General features: G+C 41.2%; 1 protein-coding gene across 1 annotated transcript; it reads right to left on the reverse strand.

Annotated features, from left to right (window-relative positions):
- Positions 1-11,908: 11,908 nt before the first annotated feature.
- Positions 11,909-12,490, reverse strand: LOC110888169 (uncharacterized mitochondrial protein AtMg01280-like). Its single transcript, XM_022135708.1, has one exon. It carries the CDS (start codon positions 12,488-12,490, stop codon positions 11,909-11,911), a length of 582 nt encoding a protein of 193 aa, XP_021991400.1.
- Between the last annotated feature and the right edge of the window lie 2,245 nt (positions 12,491-14,735).

The following is a 14,735-nucleotide window of genomic DNA, read 5'->3' on the forward strand; positions in this document are numbered from 1 at the left end:
TGGCATGAAGGTTGAAATAGGAGATTCTAATACGAAAACAAAGGTAGAAAGCGAACCAGGAAACGCGAAACTGCTCAACTCAAGTGAGCTTAACCCAGGCAAGAAGGAAAGAAAGGCACTTTCGGGCACACAACCGTTGAAGTGAAGGTTTCAAGTCTTGAATGCCGGTCTTTGGCTAGAGATGCGCGAAGCAGCCGGTTTGCATTTTAGATCTGGGAATCAACGAGTGAAGAAGCCGGTTGTTTTGAGCGATCCTGAAACAGGGAAGAAAGAGCTCGGTATAGAGTTGGGTTAAGTGAACTTTCAGCATTTCGAAAAGGGAGATCTTCTATAGGGGAAAAGGCTTGCAAAGAATCTCCTGATTCAAGTCTTGGGCGAAGGGTGCCACGGGAAGGCTCTGACTGTGAAACGGTGTCAAAAGCTAGTCCAAGAAGCCGCTGAGACGTGGTCCAACTACTTGAACTAATGCGGGCGGTTTCAAACCTCCACTAAAACTCCCTTGGTCGATTGACTTCGTTCGTCTACCCGCAGACTCTCGGTTGAGCTAGTACATCGCTACGTACCCTCTCGCTACCTACCTTGTTTAACGCCCTATCCCGTAGGTCGAGTGGCTCCGCTCGTTCCCTATCAAAAAAAAGTTATTACATTCTTCTCCTTATTCGTTTTCAATTACTTCATTCCCTTCGCTTCCTGGTACAGCTTTCCTGCCCTATTGATGCTGTTAATCCAATAGCTAAGATATCCCCTAAAAACAAAGAAAAGAATGCTAAAGTCAAGACTAGTGAGAGATTAGCTTGGTGTACTTCTATCTGAAGATTGATAGAAAATTTACTTTTTTTTTTGGAAGACAGGACAAATGCCACAGAAAGAGAAGGAATGGAAACGGATCTCAGTTAATGCCCTCATTCTGCTTTGCTCCATCTAAGGCTAGGGCTAGGCACTTAATCTCCTCAATATTTCTTCTTCATGTGCACATTTGAAAACAACCTGTTGGCTTCAGAGTTTCCTTCCTAGCTGCCCGTTTCTGATGCATGTCGAAAAGAGGCCCTTTATACTACACGCAAAAGAGCTCTTCGGATTCACTTGTTATTGGCTGAGCTACACTTTCTTGCCTTAGGTCAATCAGGTCTTTCTCTTCCCTTACTAATGCTAATGTGGGATCAGTTACTTTCGAACAGTCTATTGACTCCTGAACAGCTAATTTGTCCATGAATTCCCTTCTACTTCACCTTGTGGCCTATCCCAGACAGCTATGGAAGCTGCTAGCTACCTTCTTCCCATTCTTTAGTAGCCCGAGATGAGTTCTACACCCTAAGGAGACAGAGAAAGCCCTTCCAGAGATTCATGTAAAACCTGTTCTTGAAAACAGCCTACTCATGCAAAGAGTCCTTTCCCCCATGCCCATGTTATGAAAACTTCACACCAAGTCAAGCCGCTAGCTTTAGTAAGAAATCGAGATTCCTATTTCTGTCCGGCTTGAAACTAGAATTAGATAAGTATAGTACGTAGGGAAGTACCTATCTGAAAGGAAGGTAACGACTGGCACATAGATGGAATCAAAACGAACATCCCTCTAACCAAAGATGCATCGTCAAGTGCGTATCAGATCATGAGTTACTTGAATCTCATCCCTGATAAAGAAAATCCTAATCATATCAATGATATTGATGTTTATATCCTCAAAGAGTTGCTTGATTTCATGAAATTTTCAGATGATATAGTAGGGAATCTCTTTGCTATTGTCAGCAGTCACCTTGATCGTAAGCTCATAAAAGCCATTTTTATGCCTATAATCTATGGAAAATCTCTCATGAGCACTGCCAACGATATCAAGGAAAAACTCTCTCAGTACATCACTCGTAAGGAGAGCTACACTCTTGCAAAGGTCTGCTTTGAGTTTTTTTTTGGGTAAAAGGGTATACCCTGGTGATTGTATTACTATCAAATCATAAAAAACCAAGTAGAGAGGCTGAATGCCAAACTAGTTCAATAGTGTGACATACCACACTAAAGTAACAACAAGCATCAAAAACACACTACCAATCAAACCAAATACCAACACCTAAACACTATATATTACGAAAAAGTAAATCATATATTTAGGTTCTGTCAACCTCATCCGAAGATGATACCCTCCATGTCTTCAACAAACTGGCAACTCTATCATTCTTCTTGAATTTGAAAGAGTGAAGCTTTAGACGGACTGTCTCGACTATCATATCTTCTAATTTCTCTGGAGGCCTCAATTGGTTGTTAAAAAACCTCGAGTTCCTTTCCTGCCATACGAAGTAAGCCATAGCAGCCACCACAAGCTTGCGGATGACCCATATGAGGAGCTTTGAGTTCGCGTTAGGAGTAATCCATGTGACCACATCCTCCCATTTTCCATCGATTTGAACCATATCAATTTTCTGTCGGATAGAACACCAAATCTGATTTGAATAGGGGCATTCGAAGAATAAATGTTCATGAGTTTCCAAGTCTCTATTGCAAAGGAGACAACACATCATATTCATGTTACCCGACGCATTATTCCATAACTTGATCCGATCTTGAGTTGCAAGCTTTCTCCTACATATCAACCAACAACAAAACGCATGTCTCGGAATATTAAAAGAAGACCATACCATATTGTACCAGCTAACCATTTGGCCTGGTTGCCTTAGAGAATCCCACGCCAAAGTAGTCGAAAAGGGTTCTGTTACATTACCATCTTTTTTGCATAAAATAGTATCCATTTTATGAGGAGTAATAGAAATCGGAGGAAGCTGAAAAAGGATAGGAAACATATCCCTCCAAGCCTCAGGCCAAACCCATGTATTCTCCTGAACCACATCAGCCACTTTAGAGTAAATCGACAACCCCTCGTGTGTTATTTGTCTTGGAGTAATGAACGAGCTTAAAGGACAATGAACGCTCCAATTATCAAACCATAAGAACGTGCGTTCCCGATTACCTATTTCTGATACAAAGAAACTTCGTACCATCGGCCTCAACTGGAGTAGTTTCCTCCAGCTCCAACAAATGTTTTGTTGGTTAGGAATGTCCCAAAAACTTCTGTTTTGCAAGTGGTACGAATAAACCCATTCGACCCAAATAGAATTCCTTCGAGAGAGAATGCTGTAGACATGAAACGCCATTAAAGCTTTGTTCACATCAGCCACTCTCCTAATCCCCAACCCACCTTCCTTCTTTGGTAAGCAAACAGTTTTCCAAGACACTTTAGCTTTGCCTTTAATCATACGACCTTGACACCATAAGAAGCTCCTTAGCTTTTGCTCAACTTGTTTAACAATACTAGCTGGCAAAATGAACACCGACGCCCAATAAATATAGAAAGCCGACAGAACTGAAATAACCAGTTGAAGTCTACCCGCAAAAGATAGAAATTTAGTTTTCCAATCCGTAATTCTACACTCCATTTTATCCACCAGCACCTTGCAATCAGAATATACTAGTCTAGAAGAAATCAAAGGAACACCAAGATACCTTATTGGAAGAGAACCTTCTTCAAACGGCATAACAGACAGAATATTACCCTTAACCAAATTAGGAACATTGCAGAAAAAGGCCGTACTTTTCGGAAGACTCGGAACCAGCCCAGACATGTCTTTGAACGTATTCAAAGTATCCATAATAATCTTCACAAAATGAACCTCGCCTCTAGAAAAAATAAAAAGATCATCTGCGAAACACAAATTAACAATCCTTTGCTTTTCACATCTTTTATGAAATCTGAACGCATATTCAATAGACGTTGCAAGTTGAAGCATGGATGTTAGGACTTCCATAACCAAAGTAAATAAATAAGGAGACATAGGGTCACCTTGTCTAAGACCCCGCTTACCCTTGAAATAACCAAAAATATTACCATTCACACTCACTGAAAACGAAGAGGAAGTAATGCAGTTCATGATCCAATCAATCATAACTTGATGAAAACCGTACCCCTTCAGAATATTACCAAGAAAATCCCAGTCCACCGTATCGTAAGCCTTTTGAATATCTATCTTGAAAGCACATCTAGGAGACCTGATATTTCTATGATAATTATGCATAAGTTCTTGCACTAGGAGGATATTATCAGAAATTCTTCTTCCTGGCACAAAAGCTGATTGATTCAAACTCACCACCTTGTCAAGACCTTCTAAAATTCTTGTTGAAATAATTTTAGTAATACACTTATAAATGACATTGCAACAAGAAATAGGACGGTAATCTGTGACTTTAGAGGGAGTAGTCACCTTAGGAATAAGAGCAATGATTGTATGATTTACCTCCCTTAACATTCGCTTTGAAGTGAAAAAATCTTTTATGGCAACACTAACATCATTTCCAACGATCGGCCAAGCCTTCTTGAAAAAAGCCGAAGAGTACCCATCCGGCCCCGGAGCTTTGTTATCATCAATAGAGAACATAGCTGATTTAATTTCTTCATTCGTAACATCTCGGATCATATGCTCAGCCGCGTGAATGTCAAGCACATTCGGAAAAAGATCCGGGGTAGGCATACGAGTGGTATCACCTTTTTGACCAAGAAAAGCATTAAAGTGGTTGACAAACGCATCCGGAACCTCCTTACCTTCATAAAGGTTTCCGTCAACATCTTTAATAATATCAATACGGCTACGGTGATTTCTGCATTTAAGCGAGTTATGGAAATAAGCTGAATTAGCATCGCCCGCCTTCAACCAATCCACCTTTGACTTTTGTTTCAAAAAGCGTTCTTCATCAAGTAACGCTTCTTGATAGGATGCCAATAGGGCCGATTCTCTTTGTCTCAACTCCTCCTCAGTCGGGTATTTATCAATGTTTCTTTGAATTTCATCTAAACCATCGCGTAAGTATTTAACTTTGTTGTGCAGATTTCCCTGTTTGAAAAGGAAACTACGAAAGGGATGTTTAAGAGCTCGCAGCTTTTTGACCACTTTAAACATAGGAACCCCATCAATGTGCTTCAACCATTCCGCCTTAACAATCTCTCCAAATTCCTGCTTATACACAATAAAATTAGGAAATTTAAAAGGTTTTGGTTTACTAATTTGAGTGCCTGGCATTTTAAGAAGACATGGTGTGTGATCCGAGATCCGATAAGGATGAAAAACCGCACACGCACTTGGAAACTCATCCGTAACACGTTAGCCAAAACACGATCAATCTTTTTCAGAATACCAACTCCCTTCTTCGGTTTTTGAGTCCAAGTATAGTGCATACCCGAGCTATTCACATCAAACACTTCAAGGCTCTCAACACACTCCTTGAAATCTCGCATTCCTGTAGTTATTTTTGAAGTCCCCGTAGCCATATCCTCAAGAAACAAAGAGGAGTTAAAATCGCCCATAATCACCCACGGCTTATCCTTGACAAACTGTTTGTGCAAACATAAACTATCCCATAATTTTCGTCTTTCCATGTAATTATTGTCCGCATACACAAAAGAACACAGCAAGGCTTTATTAACATGCTTGAAAACAAGTTGAGCATGTGTGAGTTGAGGAGTGATCGATATGACCATAACATCCACATAGTCAGCATTCCACCCCAAGAGAATACGAGTGCCTTTAGAACAAATGTTTCCATTCGAAGACCATCTCCAAGAACGACATATCCTTTTACAAACACCCACAAGATTCGATACATTAACATGCGATTCCAAAATAGCACACACCTGAATTTTATTATCAATAATAATAACATTCCGAACCTCCGTTTGTTTCAGGGGATGGTTCAACCCCCTTATATTCCAGCAGGCAATACTATCCATTGATAACATTATCAGCAGGAGTGCTTGCCCCTGATTTATCATTACCTGCTTGCATAAACTTTGAAGTCTCATTATTCTCTATTACCTCAACATAATCCGAGTTTTCATCATCTTTCGTCATACTACTTGAACCAAGGCATCCAAAAAAATTCCCAGCTTAATACTATGCATAGAAGCAGAAGCATCATTCTTCGTGTATGTATGGTTATCTCGAGTAGGAGCTGAGCTAGAAATGCTAGGCCGAGTACTCGGCTCTTTAATAACCAAGTTGCCTTGCTTCTTAATAGGCCTATATTCAAACTTCTGCTTATCCTTGAGAACCACTCCTTTTTTAGCCATTTTCTTCTTGTTAACCTCCATATAACCCTCACCATCAACCTGTTCCTTCCCTTTGTGTTTTTCATTAATATCCAGCTTAACCTCCTTAGGGCAAGTATCCTTTGTATGACCAAAAATACAACAAGTAGGGCATCTAGGGGGAGACCATTCATACTCCACTTTAACCGAACTTAGTAAGAAGCCGCCATCTTCAACATTAGGGATAGCAACAGAAATTGTTTCCTCTAATTCTTTTGTAGCATCCAACTCGATCACCGCTCGAGCATAGCTGCTCCGGCCCCACGACTCCAAACACATATTCGATGTTTCGTTATCCAGTAGCTTCGGAGTTCCTATCTTTGAAGCGATCAGACTCAACCCATCTTCCATATACGCAACCAAAGGGACATCATGCATTTTTACCCAAACCGGAACCTTTTTCAATTCTTCTTTCTTAATTTCCATCTTAGAAGACCATGGTTTCAGAAATATGGGAATGTTACGTATAAGCCACGGTCCATCTTGAAGAACCTGGTCCAAACCCTGTTTTGAATCAAACTTGAAAAAGAAAAATCCCTTGGCATTCATCATACTCTTTTGCAATCCATACTTAACCCAACGGTTCTTTACAAAGTACTCAACTACTGGGAACGCTAGTCTCTTACCCAGGAAATAGCCAAATAAGACGTTACTGCATTTTTCTTGAACCTTTTTAACTGATTCGACCGGGATTGTGACATCAGCACCTCCATGCTGATTATTGTTTTCAAGAAACGAAAATTAACCTTGTTAGTCTTATGTCCTCCTTTGAGGTTTTCAGCAAATGTCATAGTTCCTGGTTTGAAAAGATCACTAGGGACAGGTTTATCCGCAATCTTACTCAACTGATCCTCATTAACTCCTTCCTGAAACGGAGTCTCATTAACATGGATATGTTGAGCTACGGTATCCGGTTCCCCTCCATTATGTTCCAATCCGACAGGTTTTGAAATCGCAAACAACCCATCAATAACCGAAGAATTATTCGTCGAATATAAACCTCTCCTCGGCAATAGCGTATTGCCTTCAATATTCGTAACCCTTAGACCGATGCCACGTACTGGAGCTGTTCCAGGAGTGGTTTCGACATCTTCATTCAGCGTCTCCACCCTTATGTGTTGTAGATTATCAGTTTTGGGGTAATTCTCCCCACCAGCATCTGCAACTCTCTCCATTATCACCTCAGAAATCGAACCATGCAATAAAATCAACGTAAAACAAGCAGAAACCAAGAACCAGGTCCAATGAGAAACCCTATGAAGAAAACCCTAAATCTAGCAAAACCCTAACCCTAAAATCCTCACGAAATCAAATAGAGCACCCGATCAATCAAGGTTACTGCCTTACCAGTATGACCGAAAGACCCAATACGCTATCTAATCATATCAGACTTTACGATTAGAGCCGGCGAAGAAGAAACAAGATAAACCCAAGAAAAAATCCAAACAGAAAGTGCTAACGAGTTCGTTACAAGAGTTTAATAAATCAAATCTTGATTACAGACTGTTATACACCCACAGCTCGAAAGAATCAAGGATCCATGAAAGAAGAAAAGTCGCCTGCTAGAGGCCTGGTATGTTTGATCCGTTTGATCAAGAGTAGTATCAGCTGGTTGGCATCAGCAGGGGGTCGCCCAGTGATCTATCAATCTGATTACTTTACAACAGTTCAAGATTATATGAAATGGATCCAGTCAATATATGGGTTTATGATCGAATTCATAAGAAGAGGCGTAAAGTCACTCTCAGAGTCTCCTCTAATGAAAGAAATAAACAGAAGAGTGCTATCTCTATCGAAACTAAGACAGTCAAGAAAATGACCCCAGAAACAGACGAAAAAGAACCTCCATAAATGAATCCATTCACTACTGAGAAAAAGGAAATGAGCCTCACTTGGGCTAGAAGGATAGAAAAGCTTAAGATGTATAATGTGCTCAGTTAACGGACACCAAAACTACTGATCATCTCTTTCCTGCTCTTGCACTGGTGTGGCATTCTACAGTTTTTGATATCCTGGTGCGGAGCTTGGCCAATCTCTCCCCATCTATCAGCGAAACCCCGCTCTTTCTCTTCGACACGGACCAAGACGGGAAAGAAGCTACCAATCTGAAAGACCCAGTGAGCACCTCAGTCAAACAAGATCGATCGCTTCACTCCCCAATGCCAAGACGGTCAAGAGAGAGCCTTAGTTAAATAGGCAGCAACAGGATGTTACAAGACCCGAGCAATCACGAGATCGAGTTGTAGTCCACTTCGACTTTCAGTCTCGTTTATGGATCCTGAAATTAGAATATGAACTTGGTACTGGAATAATAACCTTCACTCAAGCTGGTTCGTTCACTAGATCTACTTTCTCGACCATTTCAGGGGTAGGTGGCAAGTGCTGCAGTGAGAGATGAGACCCCCTTTCGGGTAGTCTTCGTGCCATATTTTCTATCAGGTTCCCCTCGATTCATCAAGAAAAAAGATGGGCAGATTCTTCTTCCAACTAGTTTTAGGGGCTACGGTAACTTCCACTTCGTCCATCTTGCCTCCTTCAGACCCTCGCTTTGCTTTTTGCAACCTTCTCCAAGCAACATCTTTAGATCAGGACTTGCCACGTTTTTCCCCGGTGACTGATCTGATTGGTTGGGCAACGATGCCTTCTTATTTCTACTGCAACTTCCTTCACTCAAGCTGGTACCATCAACGTGGCCCATAAATCTCATTTAGTAATAGTTCCAGTCAGACCAGGGAAGCAGCAGCAGGACGTAGTGTGGTAGTTCGGTTCCAGGTCAGTTCCAGTTCGGATCGAATAATGGTGATTGAAGGGATGGGATCGGAAGCTCCTGATTCCAATAGTTAACTGGGTTGTGGCAGGCGAGTCTGCTTTCCCTTAATTAAGCCAACTCTATCGGTACTCCTTTAAGGGCACACAAGCCTATGCTTTGGTATAGAGAACATCCCATATGGATAAAACCCTAATGCTCTCTCTCTAGCGCAGGCGATTTCAACATCCTGAAACCCTAAATGTCATCGTATTCTTTCGATTAACAGGTTGGTCATCAGCTCTTGCTCTAGTACTGATTCTGTTCATCGCAGGGTTTGTGTGAAATTAGGGTTTTGTTCAAAGAATTATCGCCGCCTCATTTTTTCTGTGTTTTGTTCGGATTCGATAGTTATCACTATCTGATTTGCAAGTTTCATGGGATAGGGCGCTGCTAGATTAGGGTTTTATTTTCGGTTTTGTTAGTTGTTTATTGGTGTTCGGGTTTCTTGGTGCATCAGCTGAGTTCGTGTTTATTGGAGAGAGTTGTTTTTGTTTCGTATGGATGAGCATAACACACATGAGGTCTTTCAACATTATGACGGCAGCAGATCTTCTTTTTCGTTTGAAGGTTTAGACAACCGAGTTATGGATGTTGAAGGTACCACATGGCTTCCTCGACGGGGTACAATTCAGTCTCAATCTGAACATCGTAAGTTTAATTTAATTGATGAACTGTCAAAAGTTTCCGTTCCAATTTCTGTGGAGAAGCTGTGTTCAGATTCGGAGAGTGCAGGGATTGTTCATACTACCACGGGGTATGCGCCAACATCAGAATTCAATGGAACATCTTGTGCGGCTGATAAAGGGAAACCAACAGGTTCGGGTTCTGCGAGACGGGTATCTTTTGCTAATGTAGTGAAGGATAATAAAGAGACTGTGAAGGTGAATTTCAGGGTGATGGAATCGAGTGAGGTAGTTGACGGAGCTGACGTTGTTATTCCATTATCTTCAGTTAAACAAGTTACTGACAGGTATGCGAACACTTTGTATGGGTACTTTTTGGGTAAACGACTAGCATTTCCCGTGGTGGATTTTTATGCGAAGAACAATTGGGTTAAATATGGTTTGTCAAGAATTATGATGAATGCGCGCGGTTCTTTTTCTTCAAGTTCAAAATTAAAAGAGGGATGGACCAAATGGTAGAGGATGGACCGTGGATGATAAGAAATGTTCCAATAATTTTGAAACAATGGTCTGCTTCTATCAAGTTGGAAAAAGAGGATCTAAAATCTATTCCAGTTTGGGTCAAGATGCATGATGTGCCTTTAGCGGCATTTACTGAGGATGGGCTTAGTTTACTCGCATCTAAGATTGGGGTGCCTAAGATGTTGGACTCGTATACTGCCATCACAATGTGTGCGGAATCTTGGGGAAGAAACAGCTATGCTAGAGCACTTATTGAGGTTCAGGCAGGGGTTGATTTAAAGAAGAGTGTAACTGTTGCAATCCCATCTCTGGATGGTAATGGCATTCAATGGTGGAGGTTAAGATTGAGTATGATTGGGAGCCTTTAAGGTGTTCATCTTGCTGTGTTTTCGGTCATGAAGACAGCTCGTGTCCTAAGAACCCTCAGGTAAGTTCGATTGGGGAAACTGAGAAGAGGAATAATGATGAATTTCAGGACGTGGGTGCCAAAAAAAGAAAGCTAATAATCAAGGGCTTCATATGAAAAATCAAAAGCCAAAGTTAGTCTATCGTCCTGTTGTCAAACCTGAACCAAAATCGTCTCTGAGAAATCCGACTATTAATCAGGTCTCAACATCGAACCTTTTTGATATTCTTAAAGACGACGACGGTAACCAAGGAGGTACCACTGTGGGTTGAGTGGAGAAGAAGGAGAAACCGTCGAGTGACAGGCAGGAATCAGATGAGGAGGAGGTCGTTGAAGTCTACAATGAAACTAGTGAATTTATGACATCGGGTACTCATCCTTTTTCTTCGAAAGCAGGGGCAAGCACCTCTTCTACCAAATTCTCTAATGGATAGGCTGTCTTCTTTTCGCTTGAAGGGGTTGCTGATTTGTGGCAACTTTATCTTTGATGATGGTGGTTGAGAATTATGTTTTGTGGTTTACATTGTTTTGTCTACTAGATATCTTGTCATGATGTATAGTAGACTAGGTTATGGGGTGTCATAGGTTTTTTTGTTTGATATACATATATGGGGCATGTCCTGTATATGAACTAGTGTGGAACACATCCTCACTACTTGTACTTAATTGTGGTTGCATTTTAATAGAATCACCGGGGTAACCCTTTACCCCAAAAAAAAGGGCGCATAAGCCTAAGTCTCAAATCGGACTAGTGTCAATCTTTTAGCGTTATGGTGCCACGGTAAGGATGGATGCTGTGCGGTTGCTTGCCCAAGGGACTCTCTCGTCTTGGTCCTTTTATTTTATAAAGGCCTGTCCCTTGAAGCGAACATCTTTTCGTTGAATACTTTCATTAGCTGTCCTTAGACCTAAACCTTCATTATGCAATGGAGTATGTTGGATAGGGGGGTTAGTCCTTTCATGAAGGAATGGTGGAGAGAAAGCTATTTTTATTTATTATCTGTCTATGTTGAGTCGAGCCTTCCTACTAGATTCGTAGGTGCCCCACCAGTAAGTAAAGGTAAAGAGAGAACATAAGCAGTAAGGGATGGAGAGGAGGTTGTTGCACTCGAAAGGAAGTATAGTATCACAAGGCCATGTACGGGATATAAGGCTTAGCCAAACTAAGCAACACTCCATAAATAAGTAGAAGAAGGCCTCTTTCGACTGTTGTTTCTTAATCAGTTTTGGTTGTTTCAGGAAAGGCTGTACCAGAAGTAGCGGGATATCAAAAAGTAAATGTGATACCGGAAACGCGATATCTAAAGTTAATCTCAGTGAATTCTGTACCAAGATGTATGTCGTCCAACCCACCCTCAGACTCTTTCTTCCGGCATAATCCTTTATACTTCCTAAGGTAGGCGTGCATCCAGAATTTCTTTTATATACTAGGATTCAAGGCCATGTATCTTACAATCTTTTAGAATATCCTTCAATAATGATATATTTTGCTCGTCCTTTTTTACGGGATCCCATTCCGGGGTCAGCTCTTCCTTCTCGTTCAAGAAGTCTATGAGGCATTCCTCAGGATTGTAGGGGGCCTTTTCCCGTAATGTGGGATACTCTATTAGCATTTTATTCAAAAGGGTTAATGACTCATGTTTGAGTTCGCGGATCAGGAGATCCCTATTCTCAAACTCGATTAATCGGTTATACTCCCTCTGAGACGGAGCCTCAGCAAGTTCTAGTTTTATGTCAGACCAATACTGATCCACTGTCTTACCCAGAAGAAAGGGACTATGTTTTAAGCGCAAAACTCGATTACGGAGGGATGCTTCCAAGCTAAAATTCTTTTGAACAAGGTTGTCCCATATGGTATCCTGAGAAATAGTAGAGATCGGAATTGAAATAGGCGCCGGATTTGAAGGTCCAGCATCGGACGGAAGCGGCATCTCGCGCGCAGAAGATGATCTTTCATCTTCTTCGTCTCTCCATTGTTCTTCCATCTCTTTTAGTTCAGGAGATGCCATCCTAAGAATAGGAAATTATTCAGATAAAGATGGTGAACCTGTAGGGTTGGTATGAGATGAAGCTTCCCCCTGCTGGAGTGGTGCCGAAGAGGAAGCTTCAGCCTCGCCCCCTTCAATCTTAGAATCATCCCCGGAGTCACAAAAATCCATAATCGGTATCCCCAGCTTTATGAGGGTCAACGAAAGAGGAATCAAAACGAGATATATTAAGATATCAATAAAAATAGATTGATAGTTTCTTACCGAGGTCCTTGAGGAGTTCGAACCAGGTTTCAACGTCAAACCCATTTGATGTCCTTAAGGACGATGATGGTGATCAGGGAGGTATCACTGTGGGTCGAGTTGAGAAGAAGGCTACGCAGGCTAGTGACAAGCAGGATTCGGATGAGGAGGAGGTTGTTGAAGTCTATAATGAAACGAATGATTTTATGACTTCGGAATGGATAGACGCTTTATGTTTCGTGTTAAGGGACGGATGGCTTGTGACTATTTCGTCTTTGATGATGGAGGTTGAGAGCTTTTTGTTTTGGTGTAAAGTAGACTAGGTTATGTGGTGTCATTGATACATTTGTTTTTTCTTGGTTTGCATATATGGGGCATGTCCTGTATATGAACTAGTGTGGAACTCATCCTCACTACTTGTACTTATTTGCGGTTTGTTTTAATAGAGTCACCTGGGTAACCCTTTACCCAAAAAAAAATAGTTTCTTACCGAGATCGGATTTCCTTTTCGTGCCATATGCGCTTAGACTTTATTTTTTTCCCATTTTGATTCCCGGTCCAATATTAGTTCTCGAGGATGCATCTCCATCTCCTCGTTCAAAGCAGCATTGTAGATCAACATGCTTATCTTATATAAGAAAGAAAATAAGCAGGGGAGCCAAGAAGCTCAAAGAGAGTCTGAGAAGCTTAGGCAAAAGCATACGCATTAGACGTTTCTAGGGCTTTAGTTCCTTTTCTATATCCTTTTCTCTATGGTAGATAGAATATGCATTTTGTTCTTCTTCTTGTGATTCTTTCGGCTGTGAACTTGAGCTAATTCTTTTCTCTATTGTAGCTGAATCTCCAACAAAAAGACCTACTCGCGACACACAGGCTATATCTTTGAATGAATCATCGACTTGGGACCTACTCTTTCATTTTTCCAGTGAGGGGATCTCGGTCACACTAACAAAACTTGACGATGAGACTTTCCGGGCCATCTTTTTATAATAGATCTACGTAGGGAATATGTCCTCCAAACGGCATGTTATTTGTTTGCTTCTGCTCTTCTGGCTGACAGTGTCACACCCCCAAAAATCCACATGTGGAGTATCACCGCTTGGAGGCGTGACTGACCAGGATCAATCCACCAATCATATTGAACATAGCATGTAAATAATTATAAAACCCAACACAATATAAGTGGTGTCCAAACAAAACATTGTTTGAGTTGTAAGCGGAAGCATAATATTTAAAACCAAAGTATAAGTTCAAAATGTAATAAATGTTTAACATGGCATAAGACTATCCATGTCCCACAACATCCACGCCTCCTCGTGCAAGCTCTAAAGGTACCTAACGACCTGCAAGACATGTAACAACGAGTCAACAACAAAGTTTAGCGAGTTCACAGTTGGTTGTTCAGTTTTACCAGTTTGTTTTGAAATCATAAGTTGTTTCGTAAACCACGAGTTAAATAGTCCTTTTGTTTCCCAAACCATGACCATAATCTGTGGGGGGGCTTTTCCTGTGAACCACTAGACCATACCATATCGACTACTAACGAAATATAAGTTGTGCCCTGCATCAGTGTCTATCATCACTGACAGTTTGCCATAGTCCATTAGTACACGCCCGTTCGAACGACACGGTGTGAGGTTTGTTAAACCTAATAGCGCTTTAATTAATGACCCGCTCGCCATCGGCCTCGGCGATTAAGTCGATATAAAGAGGAGGGACTTCATGATAGAGTTTTGTCTACTAAGTTTAAGGTTGTTGTCCTACCCAAGGAGGACGAATGTACGTAGTTCTACCCAAGAAGAACACGCAGGATTTATAGTGGCATCCTACCCAAGTAGGATGGCCGTACATATCCTACCCAAGGAGAATATGTAGATTTCCGTTTTAGTTTATTAACCCATTCCCAACCCTTGGAATCCCATGCCTTGTTGAAAGTGTGAACTCACCTCGTTTTGCTCACTAAGATTATTACTCGCTCACAAATAATTCAATCCGATCCTATAGTTTGCACATACACACAATC

This window comes from Helianthus annuus, chromosome 11 (genome assembly GCF_002127325.2).
Source record: "Helianthus annuus cultivar XRQ/B chromosome 11, HanXRQr2.0-SUNRISE, whole genome shotgun sequence".
Lineage (NCBI taxonomy): Eukaryota > Viridiplantae > Streptophyta > Magnoliopsida > Asterales > Asteraceae > Helianthus > Helianthus annuus.

Excerpts from the sequence above, each read along its gene's own strand:
- LOC110888169 (XM_022135708.1), bottom strand. The coding sequence starts at position 12,490 with ATGGCATCTCCTGAACTAAAAGAGATGGAAGAACAATGGAGAGACGAA.